General features: G+C 44.7%; 1 protein-coding gene across 1 annotated transcript in view; it reads right to left on the reverse strand.

Moving 5' to 3' along the window:
- CSMD2 (CUB and Sushi multiple domains 2) overlaps positions 1 to 18862 on the reverse strand; it is a 334099-nt gene that overhangs the window by 71772 nt on the left and 243465 nt on the right. The window contains 8 exon segments of the mRNA XM_067311607.1: positions 290 to 394; positions 1780 to 1876; positions 5959 to 6083; positions 6541 to 6744; positions 8778 to 8873; positions 9539 to 9652; positions 12347 to 12463; positions 13506 to 13700. Of these exon segments, the coding sequence (XP_067167708.1) occupies positions 290 to 394; positions 1780 to 1876; positions 5959 to 6083; positions 6541 to 6744; positions 8778 to 8873; positions 9539 to 9652; positions 12347 to 12463; positions 13506 to 13700 (1053 nt within the window).

The raw sequence follows: 18862 nt of genomic DNA on the forward strand, positions 1-18862 counted from the left end.
CAATTCTTGCTGCATCACAACAGCACAACCAAACAGGTACTACAAAGTGCATCAGCAGCAAGATGAGGGTTACAGTGTGATCCCACACCTCCTTTGCTACAGCCATTCTCCATTTAGGCTCATTCCCTCTCTGCAGAACAGGGACGCACGTATGCATGGGCCTTAACACTTATTGCCCCCTCACTGACCCCAGTCCACCCTACACAGCTTCCACTTCCACATGGCAACGCTCTGTAATCATTTCCCATCGCCCAGAGGAACTGTGAGATCAAGGCTGGACTGCTCTTACTTTTGTATTCCAGGTGAAAGCCTGCAGCAGAGACGCTGATATCCGAATAGAAATGCAGATAGAGCTGGTTTGAAGTGCTGTTCAGCAACGCAGGCACTGTAGTTCCTGGGAAAACAAGAGGTGCACAAAGATACTGAAGAGGATTCTTTTTTCCTCCTCTGTCTTCAGAGACTTGCTGCAGAAGAGGCTGAGAGCAAAAAGTCCTTTAACTTAACAAGCTCTGTTGGTTTTGATCACATTCTAATGAGCCCAATAGAGAAATACCCAAGGCCTTTCTGCAACGGCCTTTTCAAACTCTGATGATTAATTTCATCATGTGAAGTCTTAACACTTACAGACCAGTCAGACTGAAGCACTGGGAAGAGAAACTGATGATGAGAAACAGCGTGGATGGAGCTTGAGTCCCTTGAGAGGGTCAGGCTTCGTTCCACCTTGTTCCCTGGAAGCTCTTGCAGCAGCAGGTCGAGGCAGGTCTATCTGAAATGCAGCTCTGGAAGCAGAGTCTGCCAGTCTTTACACATGACCTTTCTCCTTACCAATACTTCCAAGCACTTTGAACACATCTGCTCATTAAATAATCAAGAATTGGGGCCATCTGTTTGCAAGTGGCTGTGCTATCTGGAAGCTTTACCATGCTCTTGGGCTGCTTGCTACTCCCTGCTCTGCTAGATGCTACAGTCCCCACAGCTGAGCAGGAGAAAAGACTGTAGCCCTTCATCCACTTTGGTGCAAATCAGCCAGGTTAGGTCCATCTGCCAGTGCCCTGGTCTGAGCTAACCCTAACCCAGCAGAGCTGTGGGAACCGTGACTTCCAGGCTGTGGAAGTGTTCATGTGCCAGAGCAGCTTAGGAAGAATGCCAGAGCATTGCACCACTAGGGAGACAAAGTGAAAGAGAAAAGGCTCATCTGTGGTACAACGTTTTCCATCTATTTACTAATAAAAGTGAAAATACGAAAGAGGAGCTTAGAGCAAGTTTGCGTGACAGAGGTAAAACTGAGAGCTACACACACTAGCATTTACTTCACTGCTGCTGCAAGAGCTTAAAGATGATGACGATTTCCAGCATGGGTGTGCATTAGAAAGACTAAAAGACCTCTCCAAGGTCATCAAATTGCAGGACAAGTCTCATCCAGGAGATGAGGCAAATATTAGAGGCAAATAGCCACTCTAGTCTCTGGTACCACATTCCTTTCTTGCCTTTAAGCAGCTAATTTTGCAACTGCAGCATCCTGTCCAAAAAGACCCAAACCTAACCAGCTGGTTCTGTGCTTAAGGCTCCTCTAGGCACATTTTCTGCAGGCAGACAGCAGTCAAATTCCCAATTCAACAAAACGCATGATTCCCTTTAAGCACATACTTAAATATATTCCTAGCTTGTGAAGCACTTAAGCACATGCTTAACTTTATGTATGTGTTGAAGTGCAGTTGATGTTAACAGGAATTCAGCATGCACTGATGGGCTCTGGGGAACGAGAGGCTGAACACCTACCAGAGAAACTTCCCAGCATGGTGGCGGTGTTATCCCCTCCATCAAACACCTCCAGGGAATCCCAGTTCTGCTCAGTAACAAAGCTGATCACCTGAATCTGAAGTGATGACAGAAGAGGGGGGAAAAAAAAGAAAAAGGTAATAGCGCAACTCCTGAAATCATGCTAGTAAACCAAAATAATTCCAGTAACAGGGCCATTAATAAAGACAGTAACTTCTCCTGTGGCTTTAACTCACTCAGGACTGCTACTACATCAGTGCTGATGCACCAGCAAAAATTGAAGACCTATTGGCTCTGACTATCAGTGTTTGGGTTTTACAGCTATTTTTAAGCAAACTCCATACTCCAAACTTCTATATGTGGGATCATGGCTTCTGCTACCACACACAGGCAGAGATCTTGTAATTGCAGTTAATTTACAGTAACAGAGAATCTGGGTCTTTTTTTTCTGTTCTGGGAAATTCCTGAAGACTTGCAATGCTTTCATATGCCATCCCAAGAGATAAAGTAAAAAAACAAAGAAATCCCCACTAAACAAGATTTTTAAAAATAGTATTCTGGATTTTTGAACCAGGGAAGCTCTTTATAACTGTCTTGCTTCTCAGCTTTTAATCAAATCACTCAAGTTGCATTTTCACATTTTCCCCCTTTCTCTGCCATGCCCCGTAAGCTTTAGAGGCTTAGGGAAGTCACTTGACTCCAGCAGTGGGAACTTACAGGCAATTCTGAAATGCGTAGTATCATAAGATCCGATAAATCTGCATTCACACTGAGAAGCAACTCTTATACTTGAGCAAAGATACCATATGTAATTGCAGAGTAGATTCGTTTTCTTTGATTACCATTAAAATGGATTCTGCCTTCATTTCTAAGTACTGGTTGTTCAAAGCATTCCATGTTCCATTAAGAAAAATAAGCTGCACTGTAGATCAAGTTTGGTGAAGAGCCTAAGGGAGTTGGACAGCAAACTTGAGAGAAAGCTACAGTATTTGGAAACCCCCCCCCCCAGCTTTAATCTGTAAGCCTTAGATAAAATTTTCAAACACTGGGTACTCAAATTAAATTTCTAAGCCAAGATGCTTGAGAAAAAGGGGGGGAAGGAGGATCCTTAAAGACAAGTCAGGAGCCTAAACGACTTGTAGACGTTGGCCCTAAACAAAAGGCTTAATCTCCTGGGATGCTCCAGAGGCTGCTCCATTCCCCTGTTTTTTGGCACCATTACAGGTGGGTTTGAGGAAGAAGTTGCAACCCTGGTAATTCTGGTAAGCTGATTTCCATTTACTTCCAGCCTTCACGCATCTGCTTACTGGAGCGCCTCAGTTCTTTGAGGTCTCTTTGGACAAAGATTTCCTACTAAGCCTAATGCTTCTGATCTGAAGTAGTCCTGTTGAATTCAACAGAATTACTCTCCTAAGTGCAGAGCACAGCAGGACACATTTTTGCTGGACTGAACACTTTGAAGAGACTTCAATGCACTGCAAGTCTTGATTGCATGCACCCACAAACACACACACACTTCCCTTCTCCCTGGAAATTCTATGAAAAAAACATCCTTTTTTCCTGTTCTTATTCTGTGTTTACACATCCATTCCAAATATCTATCCCGCTTTTGCCCTGCCAAACATAAAACACACACACATAAAAAATAAATCATAAACCATTATTTCTGGCATTTTAACCTTTTTCCTCCTTGATTTATTCTGAATAATAAAGCAGGCTATAAAGTTCCTGCAAAGTTTTTGTTCCAAAAAATAAGCGGAGTTCATCTGGCAAAAACTGTAACGACCCCTGCAGAGCCATTACCGATCACACTGACCAAGTCGATACCTTTCAGCCTGCATAATTACACCCCTATTGTGATTTACATTATTGAAAGAGAATGTGGCTTGAGAATGCGGATTTTGTTTGCTTTTACATTTTTTAAATTATTTATTCCCTCCCCCCTCCGACTTAACGGAATAAACATTTTTAAGGTTCTAATTCTAGTCTGACATGTGGATTCACAAGGGATCTGCATCTATTTACTGCCATGTATATAAATTAATTCACTCAGGAAGGTTTGCTACAGGAATGAATAATTCATGGCAGAAGTGCTAGCTGGTACATTGATTACATAAAAATCCTGCTACTGACTTGCCGCTACTAAGAAAGCTTTAATTTCACCTCCTCCTCTGATTTACAGTTGTTTAACCTTTAATTGTTGTACAAAATGAGGGTAAACTGATGCTTAAATTAGTATCTAATAACTCAGAACATTTTGCACACAAAAGGGAGCGACGGGGAAACGACGGGTGCTCCGAGCAGGCCGGGTTAGGGGCAGGCCCCGCTCCCGCGCGCCCCACGCCGCCGTCCCCACAGCCCGGCACGCTCCCGGCATTGCTCCGGCTCGCAGCGCGGCGCCGTTGCCCCGGGGAGCCGGCCGCGGGCAAGAGTCCGCAGGGCTCCGCAGCGGCGCTCGAGGCTCAGCGCTCCACCCCGGAACTGGGCACTGAGCTTAAAGCTCAGCCCTGGCACATACTTTATTGATTGCTTGCATGCTCTGTAGGACCCCCAAATATCCATTCCCATTGGAAGAGGCCATATGTAGCAGGAGGGGAACCCCCCTCCCCAAACCTTTAAACACTTCTTTGGCACTATGTTTTTGACGTTTACACGTGAGAGATGCATTCGCACAAAGGGGCGAGAGGCAAGAACTTATGAATAAAGACGGGCTTCAGCAGTCCCCTGCGTTCCTTTCCTCTAACCTTAGCAGACTTGCGCAAAGCCAGCTACACGGCCGGGGAGCTGGCAGCGAGGCTTTGCATTCAGAACACAACAGTGCAGAATACAGACATCTATTTACATCAGTTTAAAAATTAAGTGAATTATCACCTCCTGATCCCAGGAGCCCCGAGCAACTTGCAAAATGCTTCAACTGTTTAAATGCTCTGTTGAGCTAAACAGAGCCTCCTGCCATTCGGGGGCTTGAGAACGGCTAAAATTTCAGACGAACGGGAAGGAATCAACAATGAGCTCTGAAGCTTTCGAAAACACGGTGTTAAACGGCCCTAAAAACACACAAGAGGAGAGGAATTTGCTGGACCGGATGCCGTGAAAGCCCGGCAGAGGGCACAAAGCGTCACCGCAGGCCTTGCGCCGGGCTGCCCGGAGTCAGGGAAGTCACCAGCGACCTGCCAGGTCCTGACCGATCTCACCAGTTCTGCCATTGCAGACGCAGGTTTGGATTTCAAATCTGAGTTATGCTGGTGTCACCAGACAAGAATCCCCCCCCCTCCCCCGGGAGCGGCAGAGCTGTAACCCAGCAGTGCAGACCTGATGTTTCAATAAAACCGCCGAGAGAAACACAGCTGCTGCGTGCCAATAGCTGCGAGCGCTGCAGAGAGGGAGCAACCCACCTACAAGTCTATTAGCCAAATACATGATACAGAAATAAAAGCACTTAATGAACAAAACCCTTGCAGACAAAGTGGTGTAAAGAAGAAAGAAACCTGCTGATAATGAGGCCTGTGGAATGAATGAGCCCATTAAAGGATCCATCTCCTCTGCGTCAATTGATGTCAGCGTAACGCGCAGTGAAATGCCTTTCTGCGAGAGTGATGCACACAGGTGTTGAATGGGAACTTTATCTAAGGTTTGGTCTCTGATGTTGGGCTTAATTCTCAACATCCTCTAGCCGGCAGGACTATTTCTGCAGAGGAATGATAAGGACCACAAAAACCTGAAGAGAAAGCTCGTTTACCTGGAGACACTGAACAGCAAAGCTGTAATTGTATAATCACACTGCTGCAACTATGCTGGCATAACAAATCCATGCAGGCACTCTGAACAACAACTCTTCCTTGCTATAGCTTACATAGCTTTCAACATTGAATAATTAAGCAGTACAAAGATAAGAGCCCAATATATCACAATAGCTTTGTTACACCAGAATAGCCACATGGCTCCAGTTGATTTTCCATAAAGACCATCTCCAGGAAGTAAAAACCTATTGAAATATTACCCACTTTTGGCAGCTGCAGGGTAAATGAGTATCTGATTCCAGAGAAGAACTGCACATTCAACTCATCTCTTTCCTGTGAGGGGCCACAAATCCATAATATGTGGCCGCTATAAGTGCGCTAGATACTGTGTGTTCCTTCTCTCTGCATCATGCTGCAGCGACAGCTGCTAATGCCGTACCTGTATGCCGGCTCCTTCGGGGACTGTTATCTTCCACACACAGTTGAGACTGTTCAGGTAAGGCTCAGGGAAGCCAGGGGAAAGGATGGTACCTTTGCGTTCAGTCAAATTTCCACCACAGGGCACTGAAATAAGCAAAGTACTGCCTTGAATATGGAAGGATTTGGCCTTATAACAAGTCATACCCTTTTAAAACATCTGCCTGTGGACAGAGAAAGCAAACAGAATTGGCTCATGATTTACGGAAATAATTTGTATGAATAATACCCTTTTCAGTTACTCTTTCATGTAACTTCTATCACAAGTTCCTTGCGAACAGCAGTCCTCCAAAGGAAGTTAAAGCAGCTTCAGAGAGACCTAATTTATCCTAGATGCTGCCCCAGATCCTGGAACTGAGTTTTGGATGAAAAGGTCACTCCCCTGACATTTGGGGCTCACTGGCCTTGCTCACAGGCAGGCTTTTGTATGCAAAAGGTAAGAAACACAGTACTTCTAAATCATCCCAAAGAATCCCATTTGCTTTTCTAGGCCAAACCGCTGAACTGTTTTGTGTTTTCTCCCCCCCAAACAAAATATACCTACCCACGCAGGTGGGTACCGAAACGTTCCACTGCGCCAGGGCTCCCGGCATGGTGAGGCACTCGATGCTCCGCGAGCCCTGCAGTGCGTAGCCCGCGCTGCACTCGAACCGCACCACGGCGCCCACCGAGAAATCGCTGCCCAGCCGCCTGCCGTAGCGCGGCTCCGGCACCGAGCTGCACTGCGTGGCGCTGGTCCGAGGAACCGCTTGGATTGCGGACAGCAGAAAACAGCAGGTGAGCGTGCAGTTGTAAAGCAAAAAAAAAAAAAATTTTTTTAGAGCAAACACTTAGGAAGCATCAAATGCCCAGACCATAAGCACTAATCAATAAAGGAGGAAAGCACTGCCCTTAAGCAAACAGGCCATAAGCTCTGCGAGGGCAGGCTCATCTTTCAGTTCTGTATTTGTACAGCACAAACCGTGCTAGGGCACAGCGGAGCCTGCGGCCAGGACTAGCGCAGGCAGGCTCTGCTTCCATGCAGGACTCCAGTACTGAACTGAAGTTGCTTCTCTCTTGTTAAAGAACCATAAAACAACACAAGAATTTGATTAGTGAGGTGGGCTACACCTAAACCCTGAAGAGTGGCTGAATCCAAACAATCCAAAATCTGATACCGAGCACCCCAAGCTCTTCTATACCAAACAAGAAGGGAGATATAGGCAATGTTTGAAGTGGTTTGCCTGGTAGACAGTTTCCATGAAATGCCTTTCTGTACAGACATAAACACCTGTGTTCCAGCAAGTATTTAAAGATGGGCGCCAGATTACTTTCTTTGCATTGAATCAATCAGTGAAGCATCTTGACAGTGAGCTTATGACTCGATTTTCTGTGAAATACACTATAACCAATGAAAATATTGTCCCAGAAAATAGCATGTTCAGTGCTCTTCAAGGCATTCTGCAAAAGCCCATTACTTGGCAGGTGCTTAGGAAGGGGAGGAGACAGGTTTCATGTGCATGAAAGGCTCTTTTCTGTGGCTTTGATTTATCTGGCAGCTCTAGAGGAGTATTGAATGCTGCTGAGTCAACACTGTTTTAAGGTTAATTTAATTATTAGAGATCCTGGAGCTTTCTAAATCCACCACTTATCATCATCGGTTGCATCCACATTAACCCAAATAGCACCTTGCCTTATTGTGCCTACTGCTATAACAGAGAGAACGCTCCTCCTTACCCACTTCTGTGCAGTGCTTTAAAAGGCAAGTTCTCCATGTTAACATGTGCATCACCTGGATGGGAGAGGCTTTGAGAGAGAGAAAACTCATCCTTGTTGGTGTAAAAAATGACAGTAAATGCCACCAGATCCTGGCCAGGCAGGTCAAAAACAGGGGTGAGTCTTTTTTTTTTTTTTTTTTAAACTATTGCTCTCCACGCAGTAATCCCTGAGGAGCACGCAGCCCAGGGCTGTAATTAACATGTGGGAGGGAGGAGGTAATCTTTATTAATTTCATCAAAACCTTTGATTTGGTGAAATCTTTAACTACAGTTGTTTTACAATAATTAGGCAGAAATTCAAGAGAATGGATCTCTGAGTACTATAAAACTCAAACCATGTTCCACTTTTCCTTGGAGAAGGTACAGGTTGCCTCCCCTTCCCGTCCCCACTTTCTAAACAACATACATGCAAAAGCTTAGCTAAACCACAGATAACTATATGAACCATGTGGGTGAGAAAGCCCTTCTGTTTTCCCACTATTCTGTGTATCACTTTCTATTTACCACTCTAAAGTCTCTGAGTGGGATCCACCCAATGCAAAACAAGCTGTTACTGAAAGTATCAAGGGGTAAAAGTTTGACAGCAGGAGACCTGAGCCTCTGACACACAGCGAGGAAGGTTTTCACAAAGCTGCGAGACAAGCATTCAGCTGCTTACACTGAGAAATGTGCTAAAACGCCACTGGGAAAATCGCTTGGGTATAAATTTCAAGAACTCACGGCATACTTAGAACATGATTCCATGAGCTACTTCTGATACTAATCTTGGGATGTGTGAGGGGTGAGGCTGAAGGAGAATGGCAGGTCTGAATATCAAGTACCTAAAGGAACCAGAGAGACCTGCAAGTCCACAGCTACCAAAATAATCTCCTTTGATATTTCCTGTTTAGACACAAAGTGTGCAATAACCCACATACGCCAAAAGCGGCTGATGGCGTTCAGGACACTTCAGGACATCATTATATTTTAGACCAGTTATCTCATAACCAATCTGAGGATATCTCCAGAACACAACTGTACTTACCTTGGTAGACAAAATGAAAACCTTTGGCTGTAGATTGACCCTTTGAACTAAATTTGATAAGAATTTGGTTGGTGGTAGCTAATGGTAATGATTCACCTGGATGAGGAGAGAGGAAAAAAAACAGAAGAAACAAATTACAGCATTAGCTAGAGAAACAGCCTCCTGAGGCCTTTCTAGGGCTTGCACAGAGTACTGTCTTGCACAGAGCAAGGTGTTAAATGGCAGACTGCACATTTTAGCTTAAGGCCCGGAACAATCTTAATTTCACCTTAGAAACAAAAAGGCATGAGGAGTGATCCTGTAAGGACGCCTGGCTGGGAAGAGGGGCTGAGGGACTGGTGCCAACTTTATTTCTGGGAGTACATGGCTCTGAACAGCTCAGCACTGTCACCCGTCTTTCTTTCAGAAAAGAAAAGATGTAGTGAAAGAGCTGGCTTCAAATTTTCAAATGGAGTAATAATAAAAAAGCCTATAGCCAAGACTTTCAAAGGTGATTAGCAGCAAGGTAGATGACTCGGGTAATGTGGAGGGTAGTGGGTGCAAGGGTTACCTTGAGCACCCAAGAGAACAGATACCTGATGTCACTGGCTGATCACCCCTGGTTTGGGCAGGTTTCCCTGGTGGCTACCTCGGATAAAGCCAACGCACTTCCACATTTCACAACCCAGCATTCACTTACAGGTTGGCAGTGACGTTTGGAGAGGAAGGAACCCTTCGACCTTTAAAAGCTGTTTTCAGAAGCAGCAAGGACACATCCCTACCTGTATGCGAGCCCGAGAGCGAGCTGAGGAGCCGCGAGTGCTGGTTGGGGCCGTCGTGAACTTCAATGACGTCGTTGAGCGCGGTCTGGAAGAAGGCAAACTGCCCGAAGACCACTGCAGAGGGAGGGAGGGCTGTCAGGGGGCAGCGGGACGGCCCACGCCGCAGCCCGCAGAGCCCAACCTCGGGGCCGAGACAATTCAGCCGCTTTTATTTCAGAGATGAGAAGGGCCTGACTGACAGCCCTGGAAGATGGAAGCCCTTTATTTATCCACAAAGTAGGCATAACAGAGGCAGCAAGCAGCCTCCCCAGTGTTTTCTTGCCAGTATGCTTTAACACTGATTCATAGGCCAAAAGGGATTGTTTTATGAATCATCCTGTTTGCCTGCCTACATAACACAAGGTATGCGATTTCACCAACTGATAATTATTATTTATTATTTGTATTGAGCCTCTGTCATGAACCAGGCCCCCACTGGATCAGGTATTGTACAAAACCCGAACAAAATAACAGTCCTTGCTCTGAAGAGCTTAATTTCTTCATCGAGCCTCTCTGGTCAAGGAGGACCATTGCTAGGGAGAGAGGACACTCAAATTTTTATTAACAGTCAATCCTAAGCGTGTCTATGGAGATTGCTAACGAGGGAGCCATTCAGTGCTGTGGGGCTCACTGAATACATTGCAAATGCACCTAGGAGCAGGCAGAGCTTATAAACAGGAGAAAATAATAACGAGAAGATCGGAGCATTTTTTGAGCTAGAACAAGGAGACTTTAGTTATTTACCTATATTTTTCAGAATACAACAACAGTTTTTTCCTCCAAAACCTGCATATAGAAGTTATTTTTTTCCAATGTCTCCCCCTCCTAGCTTTGCATTTTCAAGTTGTAAGTGCCCAGTTACTGATTCACAAGCTGAGAGGTCCCTTGCTGTGAAATACATCATCCACCAAGCTACAACATTTGTTTCCTGCGCATTCAGGTTTCCAACACAGCTTTGATGCTGGAAACACTGAAAAAGTGACTATGGCACACCCTGACGCCTGCTGTCCTCAGAATCAGAAAACTGGAGGAGATGGGAAACACACAACATTTGCTACTAATAGTTTTCCTGGCTGTTTTTAATGAAGCTATTGAAAGGTAGCGGGTGGAGAAGAGAAACTAATTTAGCTGTCATCCCACCGTGGGCAGAAGTCAGACTTGCATATCAAGACTCACTGTCTAGCCCACGAGATTTTGTGTTTCTTTAGACAAGTATCAAGATCAGCTACGGTAAAACAGGCTAAGAGGTGTAAGGGAACAATCAGAGCGGTGCAGTGTTTCACCACTTAGACGCAGGAATTCAGACCCAACCTGGCTCTGCGCAGGCAGAGGGGCACATCGAGTGAGAGGAGCCGATAACTCAAGTCTGGTGCCAGACAGAACATCCTTATTTCACACCTTGCTATCTTAGCAGAGGAAATCAGAAAAAACTGCAAGGGCCATAGGGATTGACTAGAGTTAGATCAATATAACGCACTGAGAAGAGGTATCAAACAGCAGAATTTAGAGACCTTCACTAGCCACAGCCGTCAGTTCTCTTAAATGCTCTTAAGGATCTTTAAATTCCCTTTAAACAAGAAAATACGTTAACCCATATTAATATCCATCCAGAAGCTGTCTCAAAGGTTTCCAGAATGCCTATCATTCTTGTATCCAAACTCTGACCAAAATTAAGCAGCATCAGCGTCTACAAAAAGAATGATGGTCTGCTTAAGCGTATGCGGCTTTGATGCACATTTAGGCCTCAATTCAGCAGAGCACTCAAAGAAACAGTAGTTCCATGTCTGCTCCTTCAAGCATGTTACTGAATCACAGATTTGGTGCTGTCACAATCACAGCTACCAGCAAGAATCTCTTTCCTCTCTCAAAAGGAGGTTTGCTTTGATCTGTAATTGTACCGTATTCATTTTGCAACATATCATGCACAGGTCATGGTAAACATACAGGAAAAATAACCTCTACAAAGAAATCTTACTCAGACAAGACATAAGAAGGAATACAAGAGACTGCCCTTCAGAAAGAATCTTAAAAAGCCTGGAAAAAACACCATTGCAGTTTGGACAACTTTTCATCAACTGACCATGATCATGAGGATTATATAACACTAGGCAAGGGCTAATTCACAGCGGTCAATCCTAACCATTGGACAAGGTCAACAGCATCTTCCAAATACATCTTCAATTACTCAGAAAATAAGATCTGCTGTTTAATTTTGAAATTTAACTTAAATGTAATTTAACAATGAAAAAATTTTATTCCTAAGTACTATAGCTGCACATCCAGAAAAATAAATGTGTAAGTGCTTCTCTATGCAGATTATTTAGCATCAGAGTTAGCATGTGTTTATGGTGAATACATTTTGTACTCTCAGAGGTCTTCTGAGTCCGCTGCTAGTATTAATCATCCTAAATTATTTTTTGCTGATTTTTCAACTCTGCACTACTGGATACAGTGAAGGGACTGGAAGGGGAATCACAAGACTGTGGTTTTTGCTAGGTTTGTGTTTTTTCCTCATTTTTGATAGATTTCAAAATTCAGAAAATTCCCATCATCCTTATTGACTCCAACAAAATGTAACCAGCATATAACAGTACCATTTATTAACAATATTTACCAGTCTTGCTTATCTCTGTATGTGTGTGTGTATATACACACACATACACTTAATCTATGGCTTTGTTAAAAAAATACCCCCCTCTCCCCCCCAAAAAGTCGGAGGCACAGTAGGACCGATTTGCAGGTGTCTGGGAATCCGTCCGACAAACATACCGTAGTCCTTCGGCACAACAATGAAGTACAAGCAGACTTGTCCACTCGTGTAATTCTGGGGATAATTTGGAGAGAGAACTACGCCATCCGAGCCCGTGTACTGACCGCCGCAGGGTGCTGCAAGAGAAAGTCAAGAGGAGAGCGCTGCTTGAGCCCTTACCCAAGCCTGCCTCGAACCATTAGCCTCTTCTCTCGCTGCTCTGAAACCCTGCCCAGCCCACGCGCTTGGAGCTGTGCAGCGTCAGCTGCTCCCGTCCATGATCGATTCCGTGCTTCAGGCATTGCTGCTCTCACTGCAAGTTCTTATGAAGAAAAATGAGGCTTATCCTACCCCGAGGTCACGCCTGCTTCACATCTAATTACAAAGACTGTGCCAAGGCTACGGGATGCCCCGTATGGCATTGCAGCCCACCGTGCGGTTTGCCCTGACCTCCGTTCGAGCCCACGGCGCAGGACTTGGCAAACGGGCTCCGACGCTTCTCGCGGCAGCAGGAGCCGGGCTCCTGGCAGGAACGCTCTGCTCCCTACCCGCGTTTTCAAGTCAGCAGTAAGTCAGTAATTCTTCCAATCGTGTCACAGACTGACAGCTATCTTGTCTCACTTTTCATATTAAGAAGGTCTGACTGTAAACACATTATTTAAACATTTTTCTTCATTAAACAACCCCCCCCCCCCCCAAAAAAAAACAGATCCAAGAAAAAAATGCCATCTGTTTTCTCAATAAACTCTGACCCTGCTCAGGAAAGCACGTGCCTAAGAGCTTTGATTAGCAATGATCAGGTTGAGCAGATGTTTAAGTAGCTTCCTGAATCTTGTCTTGCGCTAAGGACACAGGTTTTGTCATGCTAGATCCAACAGAAAATCCGTTTAGTCCAGTTTTCTGCCTCTCTCAAAAGAAGGTTGAAGAAACCTCATATAAGTCAAGCTATGAAATAATATACACAGAGAGCTGAGCTCTTCCTGACATCAGGGTGCTAAAAACAGGGTGTTTGGAAAAAAAAAAGGGGGGGGGGATTATGAAACACCGAGAAGAACCATCTCTGCCCCCTCACAAGCCGCCCTATACAACAGTAACATCCAGCTTTGCATACAGACAAACCGCCGAAGGATTTGGTGACAGGCGGAGCATTCCTTGCTCACCTTTTCCCCAGGGCCTTACCTGTACAGGTAGGTCGGGGTTGGTTCCACGTGGGTTTCCCATCGCCTCCCATCACGCACGTCAAGGTGGAGGCCCCCTCAATGTCATACCCTCCGTCACAGTAGTAGGTGATCGTTGATCCCAGTTTCAGATCTGTCCCCACTCGTGTACCGTTCTTAATAGAGCCAGGATCGAAGCATGACTCCCTGGGATTCTCTGCAAAATAAAATTGCCAGGATCCTTACTGGTCTGATACAGTTAAAGTTTTGGATCATGGTACATTTGGGGGCTTTTCTTATCGGGGAGTCCACTTGAGCATGTTATAAAGACCAGTGCCATTTATAAGATTTATATTTCCAGCATTTTCTTGTGCTGCTGAACCAGGGAAATTACACAGGCCAGATTCTGCTCCAGACCATTCTGATGTTCAGTTCCAGCACAAGTATACCAGAAGAAGGAAAGCTTCAGTTCACGCACTTATTTATTGGTACCTAAAATTCAATCAACCAGGCAAAGCTTTGATTTAACTACGCTCTCTCTCTCTTGCACTGGGGACATGCTGCAGAAATTTTGCAAACATGAGCATATAAACACAGACTGAACATGCAACATATTTTAGATGTGCTTCATCTGTTTGCGTTATCTCCTTGGCACCTATCATTCCAGTATCTAAGAGCTTTCTGTTCTCACCATGAAAATACATAGCGCCATGTGCTAGAGGGTTGACTCTCCAGATGTGCAGCATGGCTGCAATTATTGCAAAATAATTACAAGCAGTTAGACAAAATGAAGACATTTTTCTCTCTGTTCACTATGCCCAGCAGAGTTAAAAAGCCCATTTACATATGAAAATTCCAGTAAAGACTACAAGGCTGTCAGGATATGGATATTTCTTTCCTTCTCCTTCTGAAGGCTTTTTTCTTCCCCCCCCCCCTTTTTTTCTTTTCCTCCCCTCCATGAAATAATTAGAGGCTTTGATTAATCCTGCTCTTTTGTCATTTGGAAATTGCTCATTAAAGATGAGGGCTTTTCTGAGAGCAGTAGGTCTGTGAACACTTATAATGTGTTTAAGCATTAAATCACAGGTTTTTAGTATGGGAGGGTGTGGAGAAGGAGAAAGAGTCAAGGCCCCAGATCTTGCTTTTGTTTCTTTGTTTGCAGTGAAAAATAGGATTAGCTCTATGGTTTCCCTTATACAACAGCTGTACCACTAGCTAGTGATTCAGGTAAAGAGGGTACAAAAAAACGTGAAATGTTTCCATGAGGAACAACTGCTCTAAACCACAGCAAGAGGCTGCTACATTTTCCTGCAACACCAGTTCCCAATTTTGGGGCCACAGACTGGTCAATGCTCAACACTTCCCACAGCCCAGCACACACTTGCATCATAACATTTTAGAGTCAAAATGACAATACGACTCCACAAACCAACCTCATGAGCTTCTTGTGGACTAGCTGTGGTCAGTGAACCACTAGTAGTCAACGCCACTGCTCTCAGAGGTGACAGAGTCCAAGAAGGGAAGGCCTGGGTGAAGAATTAGAGCTCCTCTTCTACATTTGCAGTGTCTTGCTGCATGACTTTGGACAAGCCACTTCTCCTCTGAGCATTTTTGCTCCCCAAAAAGGAAATAGGATGTTCCAATTTACCTGCTCGTGGGAAGGCAGGAACACATGCCTGTGTGCCTAGAAGCACAATTCATGCAGCATTTTAAAAAGAGCTTTCACACTGAGAACATGATGAAAAAGATTTGGGCTCTAAGAAGAATTCAACAAATGTTTTTATTCCATTATTTCCTGTGTGTGATCTGAGATATCATCTAGACATAACAGAGAAATCTTGATTATCATAAGAAAGATATAAGGACCAGAAAGCTTGTTTCAGGCGCAGCACTGGAAATCAAAGTCCTTTGCCCTCTGGTCAGCTCAGATGAACATATTCTGTCCTCACTCATCCTCACGCTTGTGACACATCGGCTACCATTGGAAAACAAGCAGGAAGCCTTTACCATTACTGCAAATCAAGGCAATATTCCTGCACAGAGGGGTTATCACAACACACCTGCAGAGGTGAACGTCACACTCCAGACCTGGGGTTGAGACAAGGATTAGACTAGAACTGCAAAGCCGCAGCGCAAGACATGGACGTGGGCTCTGGTGAGAACCAGGTACCTCTGTGTACCCAGCAATTGCTTCTGGGCATCAGTCAAGCAGGGCACTGCAGATGAGCAGTGCAGTTGCATGGCTCAGAGTCCACCGCAGCGTACAAGCCATTTGCAAGAGTAAATGCACCACTCACTCCTCCAAAGTATTTTTTAACTCTGCAAGGCTTTATTTCTCTGAATTACTAATATTCATTTTTGACCTTTCCATACGAAAGCTGCACCTAACAGCTTCTTCATGACCACTTTATGCCTCTCTTGTTATTTTGAACAGTCTCACTGCCTTTCATGTAAAAAGTTGATGTGGCTTCAACCTGCCAATCAGCATCCCACCCAGCTGTCAGACGTCTTAGCCATGCGCTTGATCTCAGCCTCTGCTCTTGCTTTGAAAAAATCATGATGTTGAGCACTCAAGTCACTCTGCCGACTGCTGAAAAGGGGGTGGCGATTGACTGCTGAGCGATGTCTCTGTGGCTTTTGTTGTGTTTTCTTCATCCTTGACTGTTTCTCTTTTCCCTGGAGGGTCCATGCCTTCAGGGAAACCACTCACCTTAGCTGACGATGCATCCTGACACACTAGTCCTACGCATACCTCTAGCTGAACACTCTTCTACTGGCGAACTGCCATGATGATCCTCAGCAGTAGGTTAAAAAGGGAGGCAGGAGCTCAACTCTAAGGAAGTATTTGGTTGCGTGGTGACAGCTAAAGACTCATAAGGGAGATGTGGGAAAACCACAGCTTCCCAAGCCTTTGATTTATTAGACTACAAAGCAAGGACAGTACTGCTTGTCCATTTAGAACTAAGGTTTTATTTCACTCAGATACTTCAGAATTAGCCTGATACCCCAATTAACAAGTACCCAGGCTGTCAAATGTTCAGAAGAGAGTCAAGACAAATGCCATGAGAACCAGCTCATTAGTCCACAGAAAGGAGAAGTGTCCTTTGCTTCTCCTCTCCTTTCCCAAGGAAAACTCAAATCCTGCATGAGCTCCTAGACCAGGAGGTCAGGCTTTCATCTGTGTTCAAGAGCAGCTTCATCAGAGAGCGGTGGTCCTCCCTGTATATCGTGAGCTCCACGTCTGTGAGCAAGGGTAAGCCTTTAATAAGCACTAAGCCTTAAAGCAGTGCTCAGAGGAATTGCCTGAAGGACAATTTTTCACAGCGATCATCATCTATGGAAGAAGGCACAAATTACATGAGGATGTTCCAGTCCAGGTGCAGCTTTGGCATCCCCAGAAGCTTTGCTGTTGCTGCACCAGCCAGCCAGGAGCACAGCCTCCTTTGACTCATCCCAGCAAAATGGACCGCCTTTTCCAAGGGACAGATTTGTATTTTCAAATGCAAATTGTTTTAGGGTCAAGCTTCATCTCCCATTTCTTACCGTTTTAACGGCAAAACACTGGATATTCTTAAACAGCTTGTCCTGCAATAGATTATACTGAATAGCGTTTCTGTGGAGAATTTCCACCTTAAATAATCCATAAGAAATGCTGAATATATGTTTATAAGCTCAAGATGAGCAAAATAATTCTGGTAAAATAATAATGGATTTGAAATAAGTTTTTTTTTTCCCTCCCTCTTCCTTTGGAAGGGTGAAAAGTAATCAGTTTTGCTTCATTTGCTTTCAATTTCACGCCTCTTCACTTCTGGCCTGCAACAGAAACAGGAAGTACTAAAAATCCTCCTGCTTTGGAGCATCCAACCTGGAAACTCCCTCCCACTTTGTGTCCTACGAACGAACAGCCAAACCTGAATATGCACCTTGGGTCACATTCAGCACCGAACCATCAGCACTGTCGCTCGTATAGAGGGAGGGACTAATGGAGTTTGACCTGCTTGTGTGTCCACAACAAGTACATCCCCAACGCTCACAAAGAATAAGCTGGAGGGAAGATCATCTGGAAAAAGCACTGTAAATGACAAGCCTGCCCTTCATATTACTAAGAAAGTGTGGTCAGTCTCTGTGTAAAAATATCAGGGTGTATGAATGTGTTAAATAAAACGTGTGGTTTGCAAGATGCTGGACTGTAAACTGATTAGGGGAATACAGCTGACTTCCCAAAGAGAAATCTTATCTTTCTGTAGCTGAGACGTTCATAAAATATTCTTAAGCAATAACCGGAACAGGACATCAATCTTAGGTAGGTTGCAAACAATCTTTTTCCTGTATTTATGCTTTTGTTTTATAACTGTCTTTCTTATTTTGTAATCAAGAACTTATCACCCTCTTGATTGGTTAGGCTAACACTTGTTGGGCTCAAGTGAATCTACCATGAACACAGCACACTGCTTTCACAGACATGCCATTAACTGAGCTGGTGTTGCAAACAAGCACTCTGTTAAGCATTATTATAATAATTTCAACAGACCTGCAACGGGATGCCCGAGGAGAGCACTTCTTCCTTTTCAGGAACTAGCTTGAAACCAAAAGCTACTCACTAGTGGTAAGTCATCCCAAAGAATAAATTCCTCTCCAGCTGAAATTCCAAACGATTGCTTTTCAGTTTCACCGTACCCTTTGAAACAATCCAAGGTTTTATGCAGACAGTACAACCAAACCTCTGTAAATTCAAGTGTGTGTGGGGAGAATCCACTTATGATTTCTTTGCTAGCAAACTCAGTTTGATTTTTCATTCTGCTGCACGGCTGATGGTGCATCACGGGTGCAAAGCCAAGATATGTGTCCAGCTATTAGAAATCTTGCCGGTGTAGTGTATGAGTGTAGCCAAACTGGAAGATTGCCTAGCTGAAGATCTGCCCTAGAACACCTTCCCGTGGCATTGCTGCATTCCCACTTCACTCTCACTGCCACGCTCTACGCAAAAACTGGCACAATAAAAGCCCAAAGCTTTCTTCTCCCTCTCTCTGTTTTCTCCATTCCTCCTAGCCCCAGAGGAGGACTTTCTCTCGAAGAGCCATTGCTCCCTGAAACTATTTCAAACGAAGAGCTGAGGCTGTTTGAAATTCACCCGGCACGCTGTAGCTTCAGGCTACTGATACAATCCCAGTCCCAGAGAAGATGCAGGAGTTCAAGGAGGGACTGACAGATGGCTGCTTTGTTTTCTTTCCCGAACGTTACCAGAAGAGGACCACAAAGCCCCTGGTAATTAACAGCATTCTGTACACAGCTGACACAGGTGACGTATGGCATTCAGGGAGCTAGGGGTAAAAGCCTACGTGGGCTGCAGCAGTGACCAGACACAGGGAGGCTGGAGAG

Source organism: Apteryx mantelli, chromosome 27 (assembly GCF_036417845.1).
Source record: "Apteryx mantelli isolate bAptMan1 chromosome 27, bAptMan1.hap1, whole genome shotgun sequence".
NCBI classification, from domain to species: Eukaryota; Metazoa; Chordata; class Aves; order Apterygiformes; family Apterygidae; genus Apteryx; species Apteryx mantelli.